Source organism: Corticium candelabrum, chromosome 22, assembly GCF_963422355.1.
Source record: "Corticium candelabrum chromosome 22, ooCorCand1.1, whole genome shotgun sequence".
NCBI classification, from domain to species: Eukaryota; Metazoa; Porifera; class Homoscleromorpha; order Homosclerophorida; family Plakinidae; genus Corticium; species Corticium candelabrum.
The window spans coordinates 5,476,928-5,495,807 of record NC_085106.1 but is presented as its reverse complement, the minus strand read 5'-3'; the positions used below and the strand labels follow the sequence as shown (position 1 = coordinate 5,495,807).

Here is an 18,880-nt window from a genome sequence, read left to right as displayed (position 1 = left end):
ATAGTGTGGTTTCTAACTACCAATTGGCTGTCGCGTCTTCTTTCACGTGATCCAATTGTATAACACAGATGACAAAGATCTCAACAAGTAAAAGCAGGAAATCTTGGTACGAATGCATACAGCAACAGTAGCTGTACTTGCTTCACAAGCGCTAAGAACGGCCTTCGAAGCCAAACACTTTTTGCAGCTGAGAAGACATTGCTGGGCTGCACTCAGACATGTTACTGTAAATCAACGATTACTATACCCTTAGCCCAGATATCCGGGCCTCGGGCAATAAGTTTCAGCATCTGACTACGTCTACCATATACGCTGGGCTGATGCTTGGCTTGCATAAGTTACAGTAAACCAGCCCTAACTCTTCGTGCTACATATGAGGAATCTTCTGAACAACTCGTGGCCCTTTCTCTGCTTCTTTGGCTGGCTGGACAGTAAGATTCCTGCAGAAAGATACTAAACCTTGTATTTTTTCAGCAAGTTTTAGTATTTGGTGAGAGTTCCACCTCTAAAACAACCATCCATCCATGCATGTCTGTCTTCACTTGAGTAAGTGGGGCAAGTGACATTGTTAGGTCACTTCCAGGACTTTCGTTGCCCACAACGTAATCTTTGACTCTGTCAGAACATTTATTACAGAACTTCGTATTATTTCTATACCCTTGCTGTTTAAAGTCTTGGTGGCAGTGACAAAGTAGGATCTCTTGGACTGCTGCTGCATGTTTCTGTCGTTAGTGATGGACAAGACCTGGCTTGCTTTGGATTATAAAAGTGCACCCAGGTTGAGTACACTGTAGGTCTGTATGATCTTGACACTTGTTTCCCCTCACTTCTTTTCTTCCTCTTAGCATCCACTATAGATATCCAATTAGCACGATCTTCGGCAATGTGCATCCATTCTTTGTTGAGGTAACATTTCTTTAAATCTCTTATCACAACATCAACCCATCTCACAACACACACACACACACACACACACACACACACACACACACACACACACACACACACACACACCTTACCAATTTCCATCTGATTAATTAGCATTGCATCAGGAATAGGAAATGGTGATTTTAGAAACAGATGCAGAGATTCTTCATATTGATGCATGGGATCAGAGCAAACACTAAAACAAAACAACTGTCAACATCATCAAGTTTGTCAACATCATGTCAACGCACAGCCTTAGAAATAACTGTAGCTCATCTTGCAATTCATCTGCTTTCTCCAAGGTACCATTGATTAAGGGCACATACACACCAGGAGACTTCAGTTTTCTTCTTAACCACACAAATTCCTGTAAACGTCGTCTGACAACTGATTCTTCCCAAGGAAAGCAAGGCAAGCAAGACTACAAAAGACAAGTCTCCAATAGTTAATTTAGATTGCTGCAGCTCACCTTACCTTGAACTCCACCTTGTAGTCAATATGGTTTGCGTGCTTTTGTGGTTCACTAACAATGATACGAAGCAAAGTAACAGACACTGGAACTACACATAGTAAACATTATATCTAAGTCATTTACCAAAAAAGACCATAGAAACCTGGTTTTCTAGATGGGGATGAATGTTGTACAACATTCAGTTGCTTCGGCCAATCAATTTCATTTAGGTCATTGATATCAATATCTATATTTTACATATTGATAGTGCATGACAATAAGTAAGAATGAATGCATACCAGGAGTGTCTGGTGGTGGTGGCGATGATGCTCCTACTTCTCTTGGGAAAGTTGGATCACCATGAATAGCAACATGTTGAAGTGCAAAGTCAGTTTCATTGAGATCATCAAAATCTACCAAAGACTGCCCCCATGACATTTCATCTGCACTGACTAACTTCATTGTAACGAAATCTTCATTAACAGGGCAAGGCAGCTGTTCAGACGGTTCTGGTGACCGAATTTGGGGCCACACAGGTGGAGACATCGTGATATGAACCGGAGAAGAAACAAGGTCATGGTCAGGTGGTTCTGCTTCAACAACATAGTCAGGAGACAATGCAGGGCTTGGTAAATAATCATCATCATCTTTGTCTTCAAGAGCCACATTCCAATCAACATCTGGCTGAACCAGCTGAACTCTGTCTTTGAGTGCCTCTACTTGTAGTGTGTGCAATCCTTCAGGTGAAGGACTACGAAATTCAAACAAGTCCCATTCTGCATGCACAATAGATACAACGAGTGGTGGAGGAACAGGTTCATGGATCATCTCTGGCACATTCGAATCAATGTTGATCTTTACAGAATAATCTCCTCTTGGTCGTTCAGGCACAGGTGGTGGTTCTTCATCAGACTCACTCATATAGTCCGCTGCTACCTCCTCAACTGGTGACTGTTCGTCTTCCAAGACTTCAACTGGAGTTATAACAGGAAATTCACCTTTGGGATCTTCTTGCTTTTCTCCATAAATTGTAATTTTTGTTGGATGTCGCTTCTTAGGTTTCACACCACCCTTATCTCCAACATGAACACTTACTTCACCACAGCTTTCAGACTTTGGCCGATGACTATCAGTGAGTGTTTCTGTAGCAGGCAATTCTGACATATATTTCTCTGGTAGTGGCGGTCGAGACGGTACAATTATCACTGTAGAACTTGCCTCACCTTCTTCCTCTGAAGCAAGAGTATGTACTTCATTCGCCACCATAGGGGGTTCTACAGCACTTTCTATACTCCTACTACGAGGAGGAGGAATCTGATAAATAGTTTGATGTGTTGGAAGAGGTTGTTGGGAAAAAAAGTTTTGCATTTTGTTCTCCTGTCTTGCTATCGTTGGTCTTGGAAACTTTGAAGGAAGAGTCAATGCTCTTTTTCGAACTGAAACAGATTGAGACACACCTGGCTGTTTCTTTTTAATAGGCAATGGAGAGAATTTACTAGGAACAACAGCTGTAACTCGATGAGGAGATACTGACGTGCTGGTCTGTTTGTTTAACATGACTGGACTGCTGATCGGTCGATATGCAACTGGCTGTTCTCTGCCTTGTACAACATGTGACTCGGTCTCAATGTAATTGAAAGTATGGGGAATCTCTCTTGCATGAAGACGAAGATGCCGTTGAGGTCTGACATAAACAGTCAGTTCTGTACTTCCTAATGACAGTCCAACAGCCCGAGCTGTTGCAGTTGGAACTGGATGTCTTTGACGCTGAATTGGTTTTGGTGCATCAGTAAAAACATGATGTTTCCCAGCACTTGGAACTTCAACAGAAACTACAACTGGTCTTATCTGTTTCATTACTGGCTGATCTTTTGAACGCTTTCTTCTACTATCAGGACTCTCATCAGCATCAGACTTCTGCCTCCAAACTCCAGGCTGATAATACCTGTTTAAACCCTTCAACTAACAACAACAAAGTTATACATACTATACACCAAACAAAGACAAACAATGCACACAACCATAAGACACATGAATGCACTCACACATTAAAATCACCTACATTTAAGTGACACACAAGAAAAGCGTTCTCATCAGTCCTAGCACATTATTGCTTGGGATAAAACCTGGTTAATAAAAAAGATAGAACTAGCTGTTGTTGCAGGCTGACCACTGTGTTACACAACAGTAGCGACGTCTCTACCATCGAAACAAACATAAACTGTGTTACAATCTCAAGTCAAGCAACCACCCAGTAGCCTTGATTTCCTAATCAATAGTCTGAAAAACATAGAAAGCTAACATATAAAACCTGTTTCCACAACCTTGAAATTGCTTTCTACACTGATTTCTACCATAGTCTCAGTCGAAACACCTACCATATTTTTGCCACACAAAAGATAAAGCAACCAGATCTTCAACATTAGTGCCTTATCAAACTAAACTCTTAGCTATCTTTTTATGCCTAATGACTTCATGTGCCTACTTACAAAACCAATTACCCTTCATTCAGGTGAACAATATAATATAGAATTTGACCCCATACTACAGTTTGACTTAAATTTGATCCTAACCACTACTTAACTAAATATAACAACTAAATATACATGAAAGCCACACTATAGCGCAAACCCTCCTGTGCCATAGCTTTGCAGCTTGAATGCAATTAGTCAGAGCCAATTAGAAGAGTGTGAGAGCCAAATAGAAGGGAGTGAGAAAGGCACTGAGTGCTTTCACACAGTGTTAGTTTGGGTTAAATCAGGTTAACTTTGGGTTAGACTCCAATTACCTCAGTTGTGTGAACGCAAGTTTAGTAAACCCAAGTTAACCCGGGTTAAGACTGGGGTTAAACGAGGATTAATCTAACCCTGGTTCCGAGTACGGTTAAACTGGGTTAAAACGAGTTAGAGTGGAGTTAAGCAAAGACATGCCCTAATATATGCAAAAACACAACGCCCTAGAGTCGATCTTGCCAACGTACAAATGGCTTCTCCGTCTGGTGTTCTGCTATCAGCGTTACTTCTTTCTTCTATTCTCAAGCAGAAACCTCAAGCAATCGATGTAGCCGCTCTACTCTAGATCTTCTGCATCTAATTACACATGTTCTACGTGTGAATGCAAGTTGGGTGGAGTAGGGTTATCATAACTCTACCCGAGTTATCCTAACCCAAGTTAACCCGAGTTATCCTAACCCAAGTTAACCCGAGTTATCCTAACTCAAGTTAACCCGAGTTAACCCTGTGTGTGAAAGCGCTCACTGACATCCGGTACTGGCCTCTATCAGCCAGCACCTGTTAGAAACGCCTGTCGATGCCAGATGTCAGTGCTGATCGACTTGTCAACAGTTTCGTTGAATTTTCCCTGTTCTCTGCGTGGGCCTGCAAACAGGATCTCCGCATCCCTTACAAGATCTTCGCAAAAAACTTGCACGTGCGTGTGATAGAGACCGTTCTTTCTAACTGGTAGAAGAGAAAGTATATGAGTTCTGCTTGCTTGAGACTGGAACGCATACACCAATTACCACATCGAAAGGGGAGGGCTGCACAAGAGTATCACACCTGGTACACATGAAACTTTACTTCTGTATAGATCTAGAGTAGAAGCATTAACGTAGCAGTCTAAGCAATTCTCAAATATACAATGAGTCGCAACAATGTTTTTTTGTAATAAATTAGCTTGTGTACTATTAATTAAATGTTCTAGTATTGCCTGGTACCAATGAAACTTTACTTCTATATAGACTATTATTAGAGTAGCAGCATTAACATAGCAGTTTGAGGAATTAAAGGGAAACTCTCACCAAAATCAACTATCTCTCAGATGAAAGCTGTCACTTCATGACACAACCCGTTGCAACCGTTTACTGCAGAAATTTACCGTAACGAAGAAATAAAGCATTGAAATTACCTGCGTGGGCGTGTTTAGTACCCGTTTGTGGCATGAGCGTAAGTCTGATTGTTGGTTAGCAAGGAAGACCGATACCTGTGCACATTTCAAGGTAAGGATTGTGAGACATATGGTGTCAAGTTGTGATTTATTGACTAAAAGCAAACTGGGACCCCAAAGTTATCGCGCAAGTATTGACTCTGTCAATACAACCGTGGAGCCTCAGGAGACCCTTCTTAGATTAGTTCATAGATCATGTCTCACTGAATTTTGGGTGCATTAGGAGCACTTGGTATGGTTAAATCTAAAGTAGTTACTTCGAGAGAGTAAGACTTTTGTGTACATACGAAAAATCGTCTGAATAACTCGTTGCCGATTCTCTGCTTCTGAGGCTGTCTGGACCGTAGGATTCCTGCAAGAAGATACCAGGCCTTGTATCTTTCTTTCAACAAGTTTTAGTATTTGGTGAGAGTTCTCCTTTAATCTATATATATATATATATATATATATATATATATATATATATATATTTCCAACCTACTCAATTCAGTGAGTCTCAGAGATAGGGCTCGCTTGAAGACATTATCATCTCCTCATACTGGTGCATGGTTGCGGGCAACTCCAAACCGTAACTTAGGCCTCACCATGTCACCCCATGAGTTTGTTGTAGCAGCAAGATACTGGTTGGGTCTACCTGTGTTTCCGTTCCCACCAAACAGCATCAGATGTATATGTGGTCATCCACTTGACCCATATGGAGATCATCTTGTTGGGTGTGGTCATGGTCCACATCGTCTGAATCGACATAATGCTTTATGTGAGTCTATTTGGCAATCACTCCTCATTGATTCCAAACAAGTTGTGAAAGAACAGAGAAGCTCGGGTCAATCCAAATGCCGCCCAGGTGATGTCTTCCATCCGAATTTCTTGAATGGACGGCCTGGATATTTTGACATCACTGTAAGAAACACGTTGCAACCATCTTACATTGCTCGAGTTGCTGAAACATCAGGAGTTGTTGCAGAAGCAGCAGAAATGGGCAAGGATGATCGTCACCATGCAAGAGTATCTTTGACTGGTGGTACATTTTATCCGTTGGTAGTTGAAACACTTGGCCTTTGGTCACCAGACAGTCTAGAGACTTTGAAGTCTATATCCTCAAAAGTATGTGCTGTGTTAGCTGTTCCCTTCTGGAAGGCTTTAAAGAATTTGCTAGAGCAGCTTTCTGTTAGATTATGGATTTATAACGCTAGAATGATATCTAGCCGCATACTTGCGGAAGTAGCTGAAGTCCTTAGTTGGGACTTCCCTGTATGTGAGTAGGTGTGTAAGAAATAAATAAATATATATATATATAAAAAAAAAAAAAAAAAAAATATATATATATATATATATATATATATATATATATAAGGAGAGCTGTGTGTGGTGTGTGTGTGTGTGTGTGTGTGTGTGTGTGTGTGTGTGTGTGTGTGTGTGTGTGTATGTGTGTGTGTGTTCATATGTAGAAAAGGATCTCCAGGACGGCAAGTCCAATCACAGCCGAATTTGCCTCACACACGCCGAATCCCTAGCAGTCAAAAGTTAAGCTGTCGTCATTTTCCGGACTTCTACCACAATAACGCAATTTCCCCGCCTCCATTCACGAGTGAATATCTCTGAAATGGCTCGGATTTCAACCGAATTTCGACTGCCTGTTCCTGACTTCAAGACGGTACGGTATGCAGAGCGATTATTACGGGTGACGTCGAAAGATGCAACATATGTTTGCATATATCCAGGTCTTGAAAAACCGTCTACTGTTCGTTTGGCCATGTAGATGTTTCAAATTCCTGCCACGTTCAATACACGTGTTCCCCGTAATGCCAGCAACGTCTTCAAAGTGACAACGCCCAATGGACGGTCAAAATGGCGAGATCTAGAATCAGACGATTGCGAGTCATGACTTCGTATACATATCCGATTATCTGGGTGGGTACTTCCAATATATTCTTCCTAACTGGATTCGCGTCGAATAGATGCCAGGTTTGATATACCTGTTCCCCGCAACAGCAGCAACGTCGTCCAAGTACGTATATGCGGATATTAGCTAACAATCAATAGTCCAATAAACGGAATTTTTAAATAAACGGAATTTTTAAAAACGGGACACTGGGTTACAGATACACTTTAGGATAAATTAATTGAGAAGCGGAAAGGTAAGGAAGACTCTCGTGCAGGAATAAAAGTACTGCAAATGGCTAGGAGAGGTCAGATTCTTGATGACTCGCCTCTTGATCATCATGTGTAGTAAATGCAGTCGTATACGTTACAGTATACTGTACAATGTCAACGTGAATTCCATGTATGTACTTCAACTTATTTTATTCTCTTTCTCGCGTACAGCACTAGAGTTTTGCATGAACTCACCAGTACACTGTGCCACTATTGTTGCTAGTATTTGACATTATTATCGTGTCATTATTTGAGACAACCTCAAATACGTTTTGACAGCACACGCACTCCACACGAGTACGTATCCATCATCTCACAACGACCACAGCTGCAACCTGTGAATGTTGTTTACTTACCCAGATGTGCATCGATTACGTTGCTAACTCCTACTTCTACTTGCAATGATGACAGGCTATTGGGTAGCCTGTCCTCTTCCTCGTCTGCTTCCAAGGCAGCAGGCGATCTCAAAGCTTCAAAGGCATTGTCGCTGAACTCAAACCTGTGTGGTCTAATCATTACATATACTTATTAATGGCTACCAGTAGATCTTCTTCATCTTGCAATTCATGCGATGACGGAACGTTATTATCACGTAAAAACCTCCAGAGGACTCTTCAGAAGACTCGATGTTGCTGCCGTCGCCGCCACCCTAGCAGCATTGCCTTGGATATGAAGATTTAGTCATTTTTACAGGCCGCTGACAATACAAACACACAAGCGTCTCTCCTCAGTGACGTCACACTACACCATGCCCGTTATCAGAGGTTGAAGAACCGGAAGCAACTTTGACGTGCTATATCTCAGCGAAGACTTAACTTAAAAATCTAAAACTATTTTTCCTGTCATGTATGCAACTAGAACTATCAATTTCCAACATAAAAGAATTTTGATTTTTGCGTTGCAGTTACCCTTTAATGAAAATTCTGTCTGTGCCTGTCAATTCTGTGGTAAGATATACTTCATGAATGCATAAAACGATAAATTTATTTACAAATTACTAACAGCTAATAATCTAATCTGCTCGTGCGGAGAAAGAGATGGTGGGCTAGTTCTCAAATATACAATGAGTTTGTACCAATGCATGTGTTTCTATAAAAAAGGGCATGAACAACAATCCAAAAATATTTATGTAATAAATAAAAAACAAAGTAGGGATGGCTGTGTACTTTATGCTTAAAGAAAACAAAGGTCAAAACTTTCGCAGACAAGTACTCATACTTTACATCTGAAGCCAATCTCCAACAATTAAATCCCTACTTCACTCTGTTTGCTTTCAAGGTGGCTGCTTGGATAGGAGTAAAGTCGGAATTTAATAGTGGAAGATTGGTTTCAGATGTAAAGTATGAGTACTTGTCTGTGAAAGTTTCGACCCCTATTTCTTCAAGTACTACCTTAAAGTACGCAGCCATCCCCACTTTGTCTCATTTTATTACATAAATATTTTTGTATTCTTTTAGAAATATTCTAGGTAGCACAGTAAATGACAGTCTACTATGCCCTACCCTCGACATCCATATTTGTGTAATTGGTTCCGCTGGCGCAGAACCTTTGGTATCTCTGCAAGCAGTTGGTATGTCGTATTTGCACTTACGTGTTGCCATACATATGTAAGGATGTCTTGTATTTGTCTCCTTCTTGAGTTGGCAGAGTAGTCACAACAACTGGGGCTCTAGGGGGCCCTGTGTGACAGTGAGGGCTTCTGTTCACCTGTAGCTACAACGTAGAGCAAAGCTCTGCCATACGAATACGTGTGCGCAGCTGAGCTCGAGTTCATCCAATTATCCGGGTCATTCTGCTTCGGGATACGAGCCCCAGTTGAGCATAAATTGTACAGTTGTTTAGTGGACTGTCCACCGAATTTGGCTCGCACACACCAAATCCATACAGGTCGAAAGTGAGATTGTCGTTGTCTTCCGGACTTATCTCGAGATGACGAGATTTCCTACCAATCGAACCTGCATCCACTCACTTGTGAATATCTCTGGAATGACGCATGGGAACTTGCACGCAAAAACCAATTGCTCTTGAAAATAGCCTTACTTTTGAGAAGTTCAACAGTACAGTGCCACCAGACAGAACTGGCCATAACTTTCACGCGCCCTACAGCAGAATTCCGAAGACCTATGGTAATGCTGCCAACACACGTGTTCCTTAGCGTGAGGTCTCTTCAGTAATCTAATTATAGGTCTATAGAACATTCTGGAAAGAAGATAGAAATGCAGTGTGTTGATTGGCTGAAGAATAGGCATGGTTAATCGCTGATTGGTTGACATAATCAACTCCGCTCCAGACATTTGCATCTTGATCGTAACCACGCAACAGTCGCAATTTGCATTACATGTTCTGGCTGATGCAGAGCGTTCGCATAGGAGTTGCAAGCGAGAAGTATTCAAGAATCGGCGGCTGGCTCTATCTGAGTGGAAACAGAGACAGAATAGTGGCTTTACTGACGACAAGCAGGCTCCCCTTTTGAGAGACGTCGAGACGTCCACTCCGTCGCTCTCTGTTTCTTCTGCTGAAGATCCTATGAAGACTGTTACGACCCCTACGACTTCTATGGATTACCAGGATGTGGATTCCGACACGGACGAGAGATTCGACTAGCTGATCCGTGACTGGCTCGCTACTCTTCCTCGTCATGATCGGATGACAAGCTCTAGATGAGAAGAATGTATTGTTTTGTGCTGTCCTTGTAATCTAGGTTGAGTGAACTGAAGTAGTGTTACACATTATGTGAAGATTCTGTTGTAATAATTATTTTATTAGCATTAGAGGTATAGCAATTAGAACAACAACTTCATCGTGTCATAACTCCATATTGAATACGTCTTTTGAAAATTGCCTCATTCATTTTTTGTCCCAACGTCTTAATAACGCACTCGTTTACATTCATTGCCGACCGTTGCTGTTCAACGAACAAACGCAACCGCAAAGAACACCCATTCGAGGGACCCTTTAACGAATATTTGCAAAGCAGAAGCGTTATTTTAAAATCACCCCGATGATATTTTAGAAAACAATGTAACAAAGCTGTGGACTAAATTTCAGAGACGTGCATCTTTCTGACAGCGAGAAACACAACGAAATTTTCATAAAGATGAAATCACAGTTCCCGAAAAGGAGTCCCCTAAGAAGACTACTTTCAAACAAGAAATTGAATATGGAAACAGATATTTCATTTCTCTTCATTGTCACCAAGTTTCAACGCAATCGTAAACGGCAAATTTGAATTATGCGCGTTTGACTTTCGGACCCCCAGATGGCCAGTTATGCCTGGTGGCACTGTACCCTAGTCACTAGCCAAAGCAATTCCGTAAAGGGGAAATCATGTTTCGAATGCTCCCAGACAAAGGAGGTGCGTGAGGCCTGACGTCACTGGAGAACGAGGATCGTTTTGTATTGGAAAAATCTCGATTAGTGCAATGCAACTTTCTACACCAAATCGCCTGATTGGAGAGAATACTTGAAGTCCAACTGAAAACGATCTAACCATACTCTGTCTGAGATGTGATTGGGCTGCCTCCCTTTTTAGCCTCAAACACAGAATCCACTCTCTCAACCGCGCTCAATCAAATGGAAATCTAAAGACTTCTTTCTCTGTTCCCAGCACGTTTACGACAAACTTACAAGTCATTGTCACACTAATGAACCTTAGATATCTGAAATCAAGTTAGAAAATTTCACATCGGCTACAAGAGTCATAAACTAGTAGAACACGTCAAAGCGGAAGTTAATGGTGTGTTTCCTCAGAGTTCCAGACCTACGCGCATGACAAGTCATAACGAATGCCTCCAGCATTTTCCTCTCATCGCTACAAAGCTACACCTACCTCAGTGAAGGTGAACGTTCAAGTGTTGTCTCCAGTCAAGCAATTGATGTAGAAAGTTGAGTCGTGCTATTCGAGAGTTTTCCAATACAAAACGATCCGGCCATCCTCCAGTGACGTCAAACCTCGCGCACATCGTCATCTGGGAGCATTCGAAATGTGATTTCTCCTTTACGAAGTCGCTTTGGCTGGCGACTAAGGTACCGTCGAATTTCTCAAAAACAAGGCTATTTTTCAAAAGCAGCTTGTTTTTGCATGAGAGCTCCCCTTTAAACTGCCCTTTCCTGACCTCGAACGGTACACGTGGAGCATGTCGTTTATTGTGGGCGACATCGATAAAAGCAAGATAGTTTTGCATATATCCGGGTCCTTAAAAATTATGCTCTCTGTGTTTGCCTATGTATGCGCATACCTGCCCATTCAATACACATGTTCCCAGCAACGGCAGAAACGGCCTCAAAGTGACGACACAAGTGACTGTCAAACTAGGCCTTTGTTCATACGTAGGTCCCGCGTGCAATTATGTTTTGACCTTTGTCGTCATACGTCACATTCCGTTGATGTCATGGCACCTCCAGTGATCAAGAAGAAACTCATCAGAAATCTTGAAAACGGCACCGAAAACGGGGTAACATTTTCTCAATGTCTTGGAACCGTACAATGCATAGATCTATGCAAGGGCGTGTCTTTCGGAGTCTAGAGCAAAGCGTCATTGGTAACATGCGCTAGACTCCATTTTATTTAACAGACTGTGATCTGTGACATCTTTTGGCTGATCGAACCCGCCTCCACGCTCGCACAAATTTCTCTGGAATGACACATTGGATCTCCACCGAATCTAAACTGTCCGTTCCTGACATTGGACGGTACACACAGTATATGTCGTTTATTGCCAGGACGTCAAAAAAGGCAAAATATTTTTGCAAATATCCCAGTCTTTTAATTTTAATTTGTCTTCAACAAGATATTAACTAACAATCAATACTGCAATGCGCCCGGGCAAATAACGGGATCTGTAATGGCATATATTCGTCTTTGAGATAATCGATCTCAGAACGAGATATCATTGAACGGGATATATATAACTCTGAACAAAATTCTTCATGAGAATTCTGTCCAGCTACCAATTCTTCAAACCAGAGTAAACATGCATGTGAATGAGATATACTTAAATTTAAGGTACAGGGTCACGGTAAGACATACACACTACAGCCGATCTCAAGTGAGGTACCTGTTTGTGTCGTAGCTATTGTACGTGGTCAATAGACAAACTACTGCAAAACTGGATATTTAGGTGTCAATTGACGGGCATGGTAACAGTGTGTAAGCTCTAATCAATACAAAATTATTGGTGCTCACTGTGAACTAATTGATTGCTCTGAGAGAAAGACGTGACTACAGCAGATGCAACATACAGGAATGTGACGTATGCTTTCTGGTCATGTGCAAAGCGTAAGGAACTCCGATCTGGCTCGAAGTGCAAGGGTACTTGTCAAATTTTACCGAAACTGCAGTGTAGCAACCTCAGTTTGAAACTTTAGAAAGAAATTCTGCGAACTACATCTAAAAAGCCTATAATTTAGCTACCAGAGTCACGGTCTAACGCAGCCTCATACTGCAACACCTTGATCATTCCAATTCAGACTATAGGGAGACTTCAGTCAGCTTGCCTTCAGTGCAAATTAGAGCGTCTAATTTCTCACGGTTGCTGAGTGTTTGAAAAAGTGCACCCTTTTCAAAGGGATGTAGTGCGCATGTCTGACGCTGACCCTGCACCTTTAATGATAAATGGTCAGAGCAAAGATACTCATGCCACAACATAAATTAGCAGACAACGTTAAATTAATTAACTGTACGCGAATTCTGTCCACGACTGCTAATTCTGTGAATGAGATATACTTCGTGAAGGCATACAAGAATAAATTAATTAACTAACTAATAATCTAATCTGCATGTGCGGAGAACTGGCCAGCGAGCTAGTAGTAAATAGAATCCAAGAACCACTGAACACAACGAGACCTAGACAAAAAAATTGCTGAAAAAGACACAAGAAAATCGCTCAAATTGATTTCAGTGTGGTCTCTAGTCTCTTCCCAACAATGTAGGGAGTACGGTGCTATGCCGACTGTTAGATGTCACCGCAAGAAAGTCTTACTACCGCATCAATACATCCTTTTGAGAGATTTTAAAGTGGCGTTTCGTCAGTTGCATTCGTCTTGGACTATCTGTAGCGCATTTTATTAGATACCGCAACAGAGACTGGTCACGTTTGCTTCGTTGTTTTGTTGCAGCATCTGTAGACAAATCATCGCATCCTAAACGTTTTGTGAATCACTGAGAACAGAAGCGGCTGCAAATGTCAGCAGACGGCGGCTGCAAGTGCCGGGAGCATGCATAGATGCACTTCCAAAATGGCAGAGGACGCGAGGATCGAGTTGCTAACACAAATAGAGATAGCCGTGTACCCATTCCGTCTGAGAAAGCGTGCAGAATGAGAAAACTCATCTGAAGAAAGGTTGTTAGTCAGTCAGACGAAATTGCAGTACATTGCACATACATTTAATTAAAAATAAACTAAACGGGTTTAGAGGTTCAAACTTGGCACACATAAAGAAGAAAAGTAGGAGACTTCAGCAATGGTATTTGTTTTTGCACTAGTGCTTCTAAGCCAAGATAGAAAGGGGGCCGTAAACGAGCCTATGGACTGACACCGCCACCCATTCCTACACAGTGACCATAACACCACACCTAACACTTTACCCCTTAGTGCATGAGCATGATGTAAATATTATAGCGTGGGGACCGCTTCAAAATGGCTGCTACGGCTCTGACCAAGTGGCCAATCAATTTGAAATCCTTATTTCAGAGTCTGCTACTAATAACCCGAAACAGAATTAGCAAGCTAGCACATAATAAAACAAAACACAAGTACAGAAACAGCAAGCAAGCACATAAACAAAAATGTCCACATGTAGACAAACCTTTCTAGATACCCCTGACGAGCCTCCTGTATTAATAGCTGATTGATTGTTTCCAACATCTCCATGAACACCATCAGCCTGACCTCCAGAATTCTATTGACCAAACCAACTGTCATGAATTAACAAAAAAAAACACATGGAATGTTCTACCATGAAAGAATGGCCACCCAATTCAATATGCTAAAACAAAATAAATAAAACTTCAGTGCATAACTGTTATTACAAGATCTGAAAATAACTCACTCGTGTCACACAACGAAGAGATCTGCTTCTCAACACTGCAAGTCGACCTTGGCTTGCCACAAGTTGCTTAGTGCTTGCCATAAATTTATTGACAGATGTACCTCTAGATACAAATACAAATGCATATCAATAAAATTGGCATTTGCATTACAAATACCATAAATGCAGTATTTTCACTTTTCTGTGAATGTGCTCAGTAAGCTCATATCGAAAACATTTTGCAATCTAATTTTTTTAATGTACGATACTGTAGTGTACAGTACTTGTCCTATGTTGACCTTGTCTTACCTATACCTAGCTAATTCAACACTGGGATAACATTTCAGTCAACTTGCCTAAGACGCAAAGCTTCTTACAACTCAATAGAAACTCATTCCCCAACAGTTCTTTACCACAATGACATGGACAATCTGGACAATGACAGTAATCCTAGATCGATCAGACACAATGCTTAACGCGTGCACAACTGTTCATCACACAAAAATAGATTCACTAGGTCAGCACGAGTGTACAGGCAGGAAAGTTTGTGGAAATAAATTTGTAACTTTGTTTCTGATTCACAAATTTGCAGATATTTTCTTTGCAAATACTGCATGTAGGGTACTTGAACAACTTACTTAGTAGCCATTCCTGGTTGTGCCCTGTTCATAAAAGCAAGCAGAACAATAATTGAAAAAAAAGTGTAATACATACTGCTGCAAGGCATGTTCTCACTTGTACAGTTTGATCAAGTTTTGTAAACCTGCTTGTATTCGCTGTTCAACTTCTATCTGCTTCTCAAAGATTCGAATGGCTACATTTACCTCCTGTGTACCAACAGAACACAAACAACACAATCATCATTCCTTAATTAATTCCTTTTGTTGATTTCCTGCAGTTCTACTCACTAGACTTTAGCAATCTCAGATCTATATATAATTTACACTACAACCACATATTCATTTGCTTTACTGAAGGCGCAAATTTCTCTTGCCTCTTCTGGTCATTTCTTTTTTGCTTCCCCCTTCTTCTGAAGCATTAGTAGAGTCACGAGACCTCTTCTGGATCGTCTGGCCAAAACACGGAAGAGGCAGAAGAGAAGAGGTCTCGTGATCTGTGAGACATGCACATTAGAAACCCACATAAGGATGGAAGGCAACAAGCCGTCTTGCATCCTTTGCTTTGGAAACCAAGTGTCTTCCACCATAGCCAAATCAAATTCTTACATCTACGGCTACTGCTACTGCTTGTTCGCCAAGGACCCCTTTTGAGGCACCATTAAAAAGCAACAGTTGCAGAGATCGCCTCTTCAAGTAGAAATTTGATTTCTTCTAGTAAAAGCCTTATCTAGACAATTAATGTTACAACTAAAGATGCAGTAAACTAGTAATGCGCATGCCCTGACTGTTTCTTTTAGTTTGGCTCTTAATTCTGGCACCTCTATTCCAGAAGATCAGACAAGGCAAAAGAAATGCGCCATAAGTAAGGTCAAAGGATAGAAACACACTCTTGTTGCCTAGCAGCTAATGCGCCCTAAGTAAAGTCAAAGCAGACAAAACACACTTGTTGCGTAGCTGCTTTTCAAACAGCCCAGTGGTCTAGAGTAGATGTGTAGTAGTGACACACGTGTCGCATAGCATAACTGCACAATTAATTGTTTCGAAATGCAAACAGTACTCTTCAATGACGTTGCCTATCAAACTGTCTTGAGCGACGCCCTAGCCAATAGCCAATATCTACAGTATAGTACCATTGCAACCCAATTTCCTGAAACTACTATAAGGCGGCCCTCTCCCAAGTTTTCCATTACAATACAATTATGGACGCGTTCTCTCCTGTTGTGCAACAGAACAGCCGCCAACATTCTCGTAAAAATAGAACACATGCTTGCTACCCTTACCTGAAGCCTGCTATGCTATGTATGCGCTGAAATTTGTATACAAGCTAACGACAAGTGATATCCATGCAACAATAGCAGCATCTAACTGACCTCCAGACTGAATGATTTCAGAGCTAAATCGAATTCTTCATCCGAACATTGTGTCACTGAGAACTCGTCGACACTCATAGTTAGTTCCCTAATAGAAAGTAGATCGACATAGGTACAGAAATTACGAGAAACAACACGGTACCCCGGTCAGCGACACTAGCTCGAATCCCTCAAAAGAACCCAACTCAAAACAATACACACGAGGGTCGCAACTACTAACATCAACAACAGGTTTGGTCAACTAGTGAGGCCACACGAGTGACGAATTTGAAGAGACCAAAGGCGGGTGGGAAACAAGACAGTTTTTGAACGTCGGCACGCGACGATGACGCGAATGTATAGTTGCCGTGCATACCATTTCATGACACTGAAAAATTTTCGAGCTACAACCACACATACTTTTGCAACTACAAACACACGTACAGCAACACATCTACTTAGTCATGCAAGCTAGGGAATGAAGTGAATGCGGTAATGCTCAGCTGCACAGACAACAAGCCTCTTTCTAGTCCATGCAAATGTCAGGTATAAGACAGTCGACACCTACTATTCATCAAAACATACCCTTATCAACTGCAATGTCACGAACAACCGAAAACGCCGGCCTGGGACAGCACAACGCAAACAATGTGCGCCTGCGCGGGTTGAATTCACCTACAACGGTTTGTGCCGACCGTCAGTGATGGCTCAAGGGCTTCCCAGACGGATAACGAAGGTAAGAATCGTCTCTGTTTGCTCACAAGTGAAATAACAGGATTTTGTGGCGGTTTAGGAAACGCAGAGGCTAATGGCAGAACCAGTTCCTGGCATTCAAGCTGTGCCTGATGAGCACAACGCTAGATACTTTCATGTTATTGTCGACGGGCCCAGAGATGTACGAGGAGATAAAGAATTACGTGTAGAATATCGTGTATATATTTTTTGTTGTAGTCCCCGTTTGAAGGTGGCACTTTCAAGTTGGAGCTGTTTCTACCAGAAGAATATCCAATGTCGGCTCCAAAAGTGCGGTTTATGACTAAAATTTATCATCCCAATATAGACAAGTTGGGAAGAATATGTCTGGACATTTTGAAAGGTGAAGGTCTTGAAGTTGCTCTGGTAAGGTTGTACAGCATGACTGATGAAGTCATGTTTTGGGGGTTGTCTAGACAAGTGGAGTCCTGCTCTACAAATAAGAACAGTTCTGCTCTCAATTCAAGCTCTTTTGAGCGCTCCAAATCCTGATGATCCTCTTGCCAATGATGTTGCTGAGCAATGGAAGACAAATGAGTCTCGGGCGATCGAAACAGGTGGATTTCTATTATCAGTTTATCAGTAGTATGACTGAACAATGTAACTTCTTGTTTATATGCTTAGCTCAAGCATGGACTCGTCTGTATGGGAAGAAGTCATGATAATGTTAGTCTTCTGTTGTCTTTCTGTATGTGAACTCTGGTTGCAATGATGTACTTGTGACTGGAAGCTGGTATCTCCTATTGTAGAATGTCTACTATAATAATTCTCTCTTACCATATAGTCTTGTACATGTACGTTCTGCTGCATTTGTGCTTATTTGTGTTGTTAGGCTACGCTACACTTTTAGTCTATATTCACGATAAACTGAATTTTATGGTAAACATATAACAAATAGCAACAACGTCTCTTTATGTGTCTAATGAGTCAGTGTCCCGGATACAGGGATGAGTTACGGTTGGAATCCCGGACAGGCAAAACAGGATGCTGAGCAGGCAAAACGTCGCTCGGAAGGTGGAATTGAACCACTCTGACGCTAATCAGCTACAGGTTTGAAGCCTGCACCCCGGACCACCGAGGTTCATCCAAGCAACTTGAAAGAGCTAGCCACACTGTTTTGTAGCGTATCAACGATGGAAAACGGAAATTGTGGCAGTTGTGTTTGGCATACATTGACGTTCTTGTAATCTAAAAATGGTGGGGACACGTTAAAACTTGGATACGCGGAGAAGTTTGCCACCAAACATCTACTCTAGAAAAGAATTGGTAGCATATAATAGAGATACAGTAGTAGTTTGAGTGGAATTCCGAGGCAATGAATAACCTGATCATGAGCCATACTAGAGCCCCATAGTCTGAGGCATACGTGTGCTGGTGTGTTCTGGGTTTGATATCTAATTCAAAAGTCGAACTAGTTGTACGGTATCCGTATACGCCTCGCGCTAGTGAGTAACACGTCGCAACGGAGTTCTCTGACCGTACTGAAACGAAAGCTAACTAAGTATGCACTCATGCAGTTTCTAGCGACAGTGGTATGGTATATTTGTTGACATATAAATTGATATCGGCAAACATTGACAAACTAAGTTAGACTCGTCCCAGACTCTCTCCCACTAGTCTTGTAGTAAGGATAGATCATACTGCACACAGTA

The 18,880-nt window shown here is 41.6% G+C and overlaps 4 protein-coding genes and 1 non-coding gene across 5 annotated transcripts; 2 read left to right on the top strand and 3 right to left on the bottom strand.

Moving 5' to 3' along the window:
• Positions 1-362: 362 nt before the first annotated feature.
• LOC134197072 (uncharacterized) lies at positions 363-3,411 on the bottom strand. The gene is made up of 7 exons (XM_062666314.1): positions 3,400-3,411; positions 1,678-3,340; positions 1,542-1,625; positions 1,402-1,487; positions 1,179-1,348; positions 1,020-1,123; positions 363-851 (listed from the first exon to the last, which is right to left on the bottom strand). The coding sequence occupies exons 1-7, from the start codon at positions 3,409-3,411 to the stop codon at positions 667-669; spliced, it is 2,304 nt and encodes a 767-aa protein (XP_062522298.1). The 3' UTR covers positions 363-666.
• A 2,390-nt stretch (positions 3,412-5,801) lies between these two features.
• LOC134197477 (uncharacterized) lies at positions 5,802-6,617 on the top strand. Its single transcript, XM_062666808.1, has one exon. It carries the CDS (start codon positions 5,909-5,911, stop codon positions 6,584-6,586), a length of 678 nt encoding a protein of 225 aa, XP_062522792.1. The 5' UTR covers positions 5,802-5,908; the 3' UTR covers positions 6,587-6,617.
• A 7,017-nt stretch (positions 6,618-13,634) lies between these two features.
• On the bottom strand, positions 13,635-17,115 carry LOC134197071 (uncharacterized). The gene is made up of 8 exons (XM_062666313.1): positions 17,061-17,115; positions 16,497-16,584; positions 15,242-15,333; positions 15,145-15,168; positions 14,528-14,630; positions 14,435-14,464; positions 14,285-14,377; positions 13,635-13,808 (listed from the first exon to the last, which is right to left on the bottom strand). The coding sequence occupies exons 2-8, from the start codon at positions 16,572-16,574 to the stop codon at positions 13,635-13,637; spliced, it is 594 nt and encodes a 197-aa protein (XP_062522297.1). The 5' UTR covers positions 16,575-16,584; positions 17,061-17,115.
• Positions 17,116-17,140: 25 nt separating this feature from the next.
• On the top strand, positions 17,141-18,145 carry LOC134197136 (ubiquitin-conjugating enzyme E2 N). The gene is made up of 5 exons (XM_062666402.1): positions 17,141-17,211; positions 17,269-17,370; positions 17,427-17,571; positions 17,645-17,785; positions 17,853-18,145. Exons 1-5 carry the CDS (start codon positions 17,179-17,181, stop codon positions 17,888-17,890), a joined length of 459 nt encoding a protein of 152 aa, XP_062522386.1. The 5' UTR covers positions 17,141-17,178; the 3' UTR covers positions 17,891-18,145.
• An 87-nt stretch (positions 18,146-18,232) lies between these two features.
• On the bottom strand, positions 18,233-18,319 carry Trnastop-uca (transfer RNA opal suppressor (anticodon UCA)). The gene has a single exon. It is a non-coding gene; the product is annotated as a tRNA-Sec (tRNA).
• Positions 18,320-18,880: the final 561 nt, after the last annotated feature.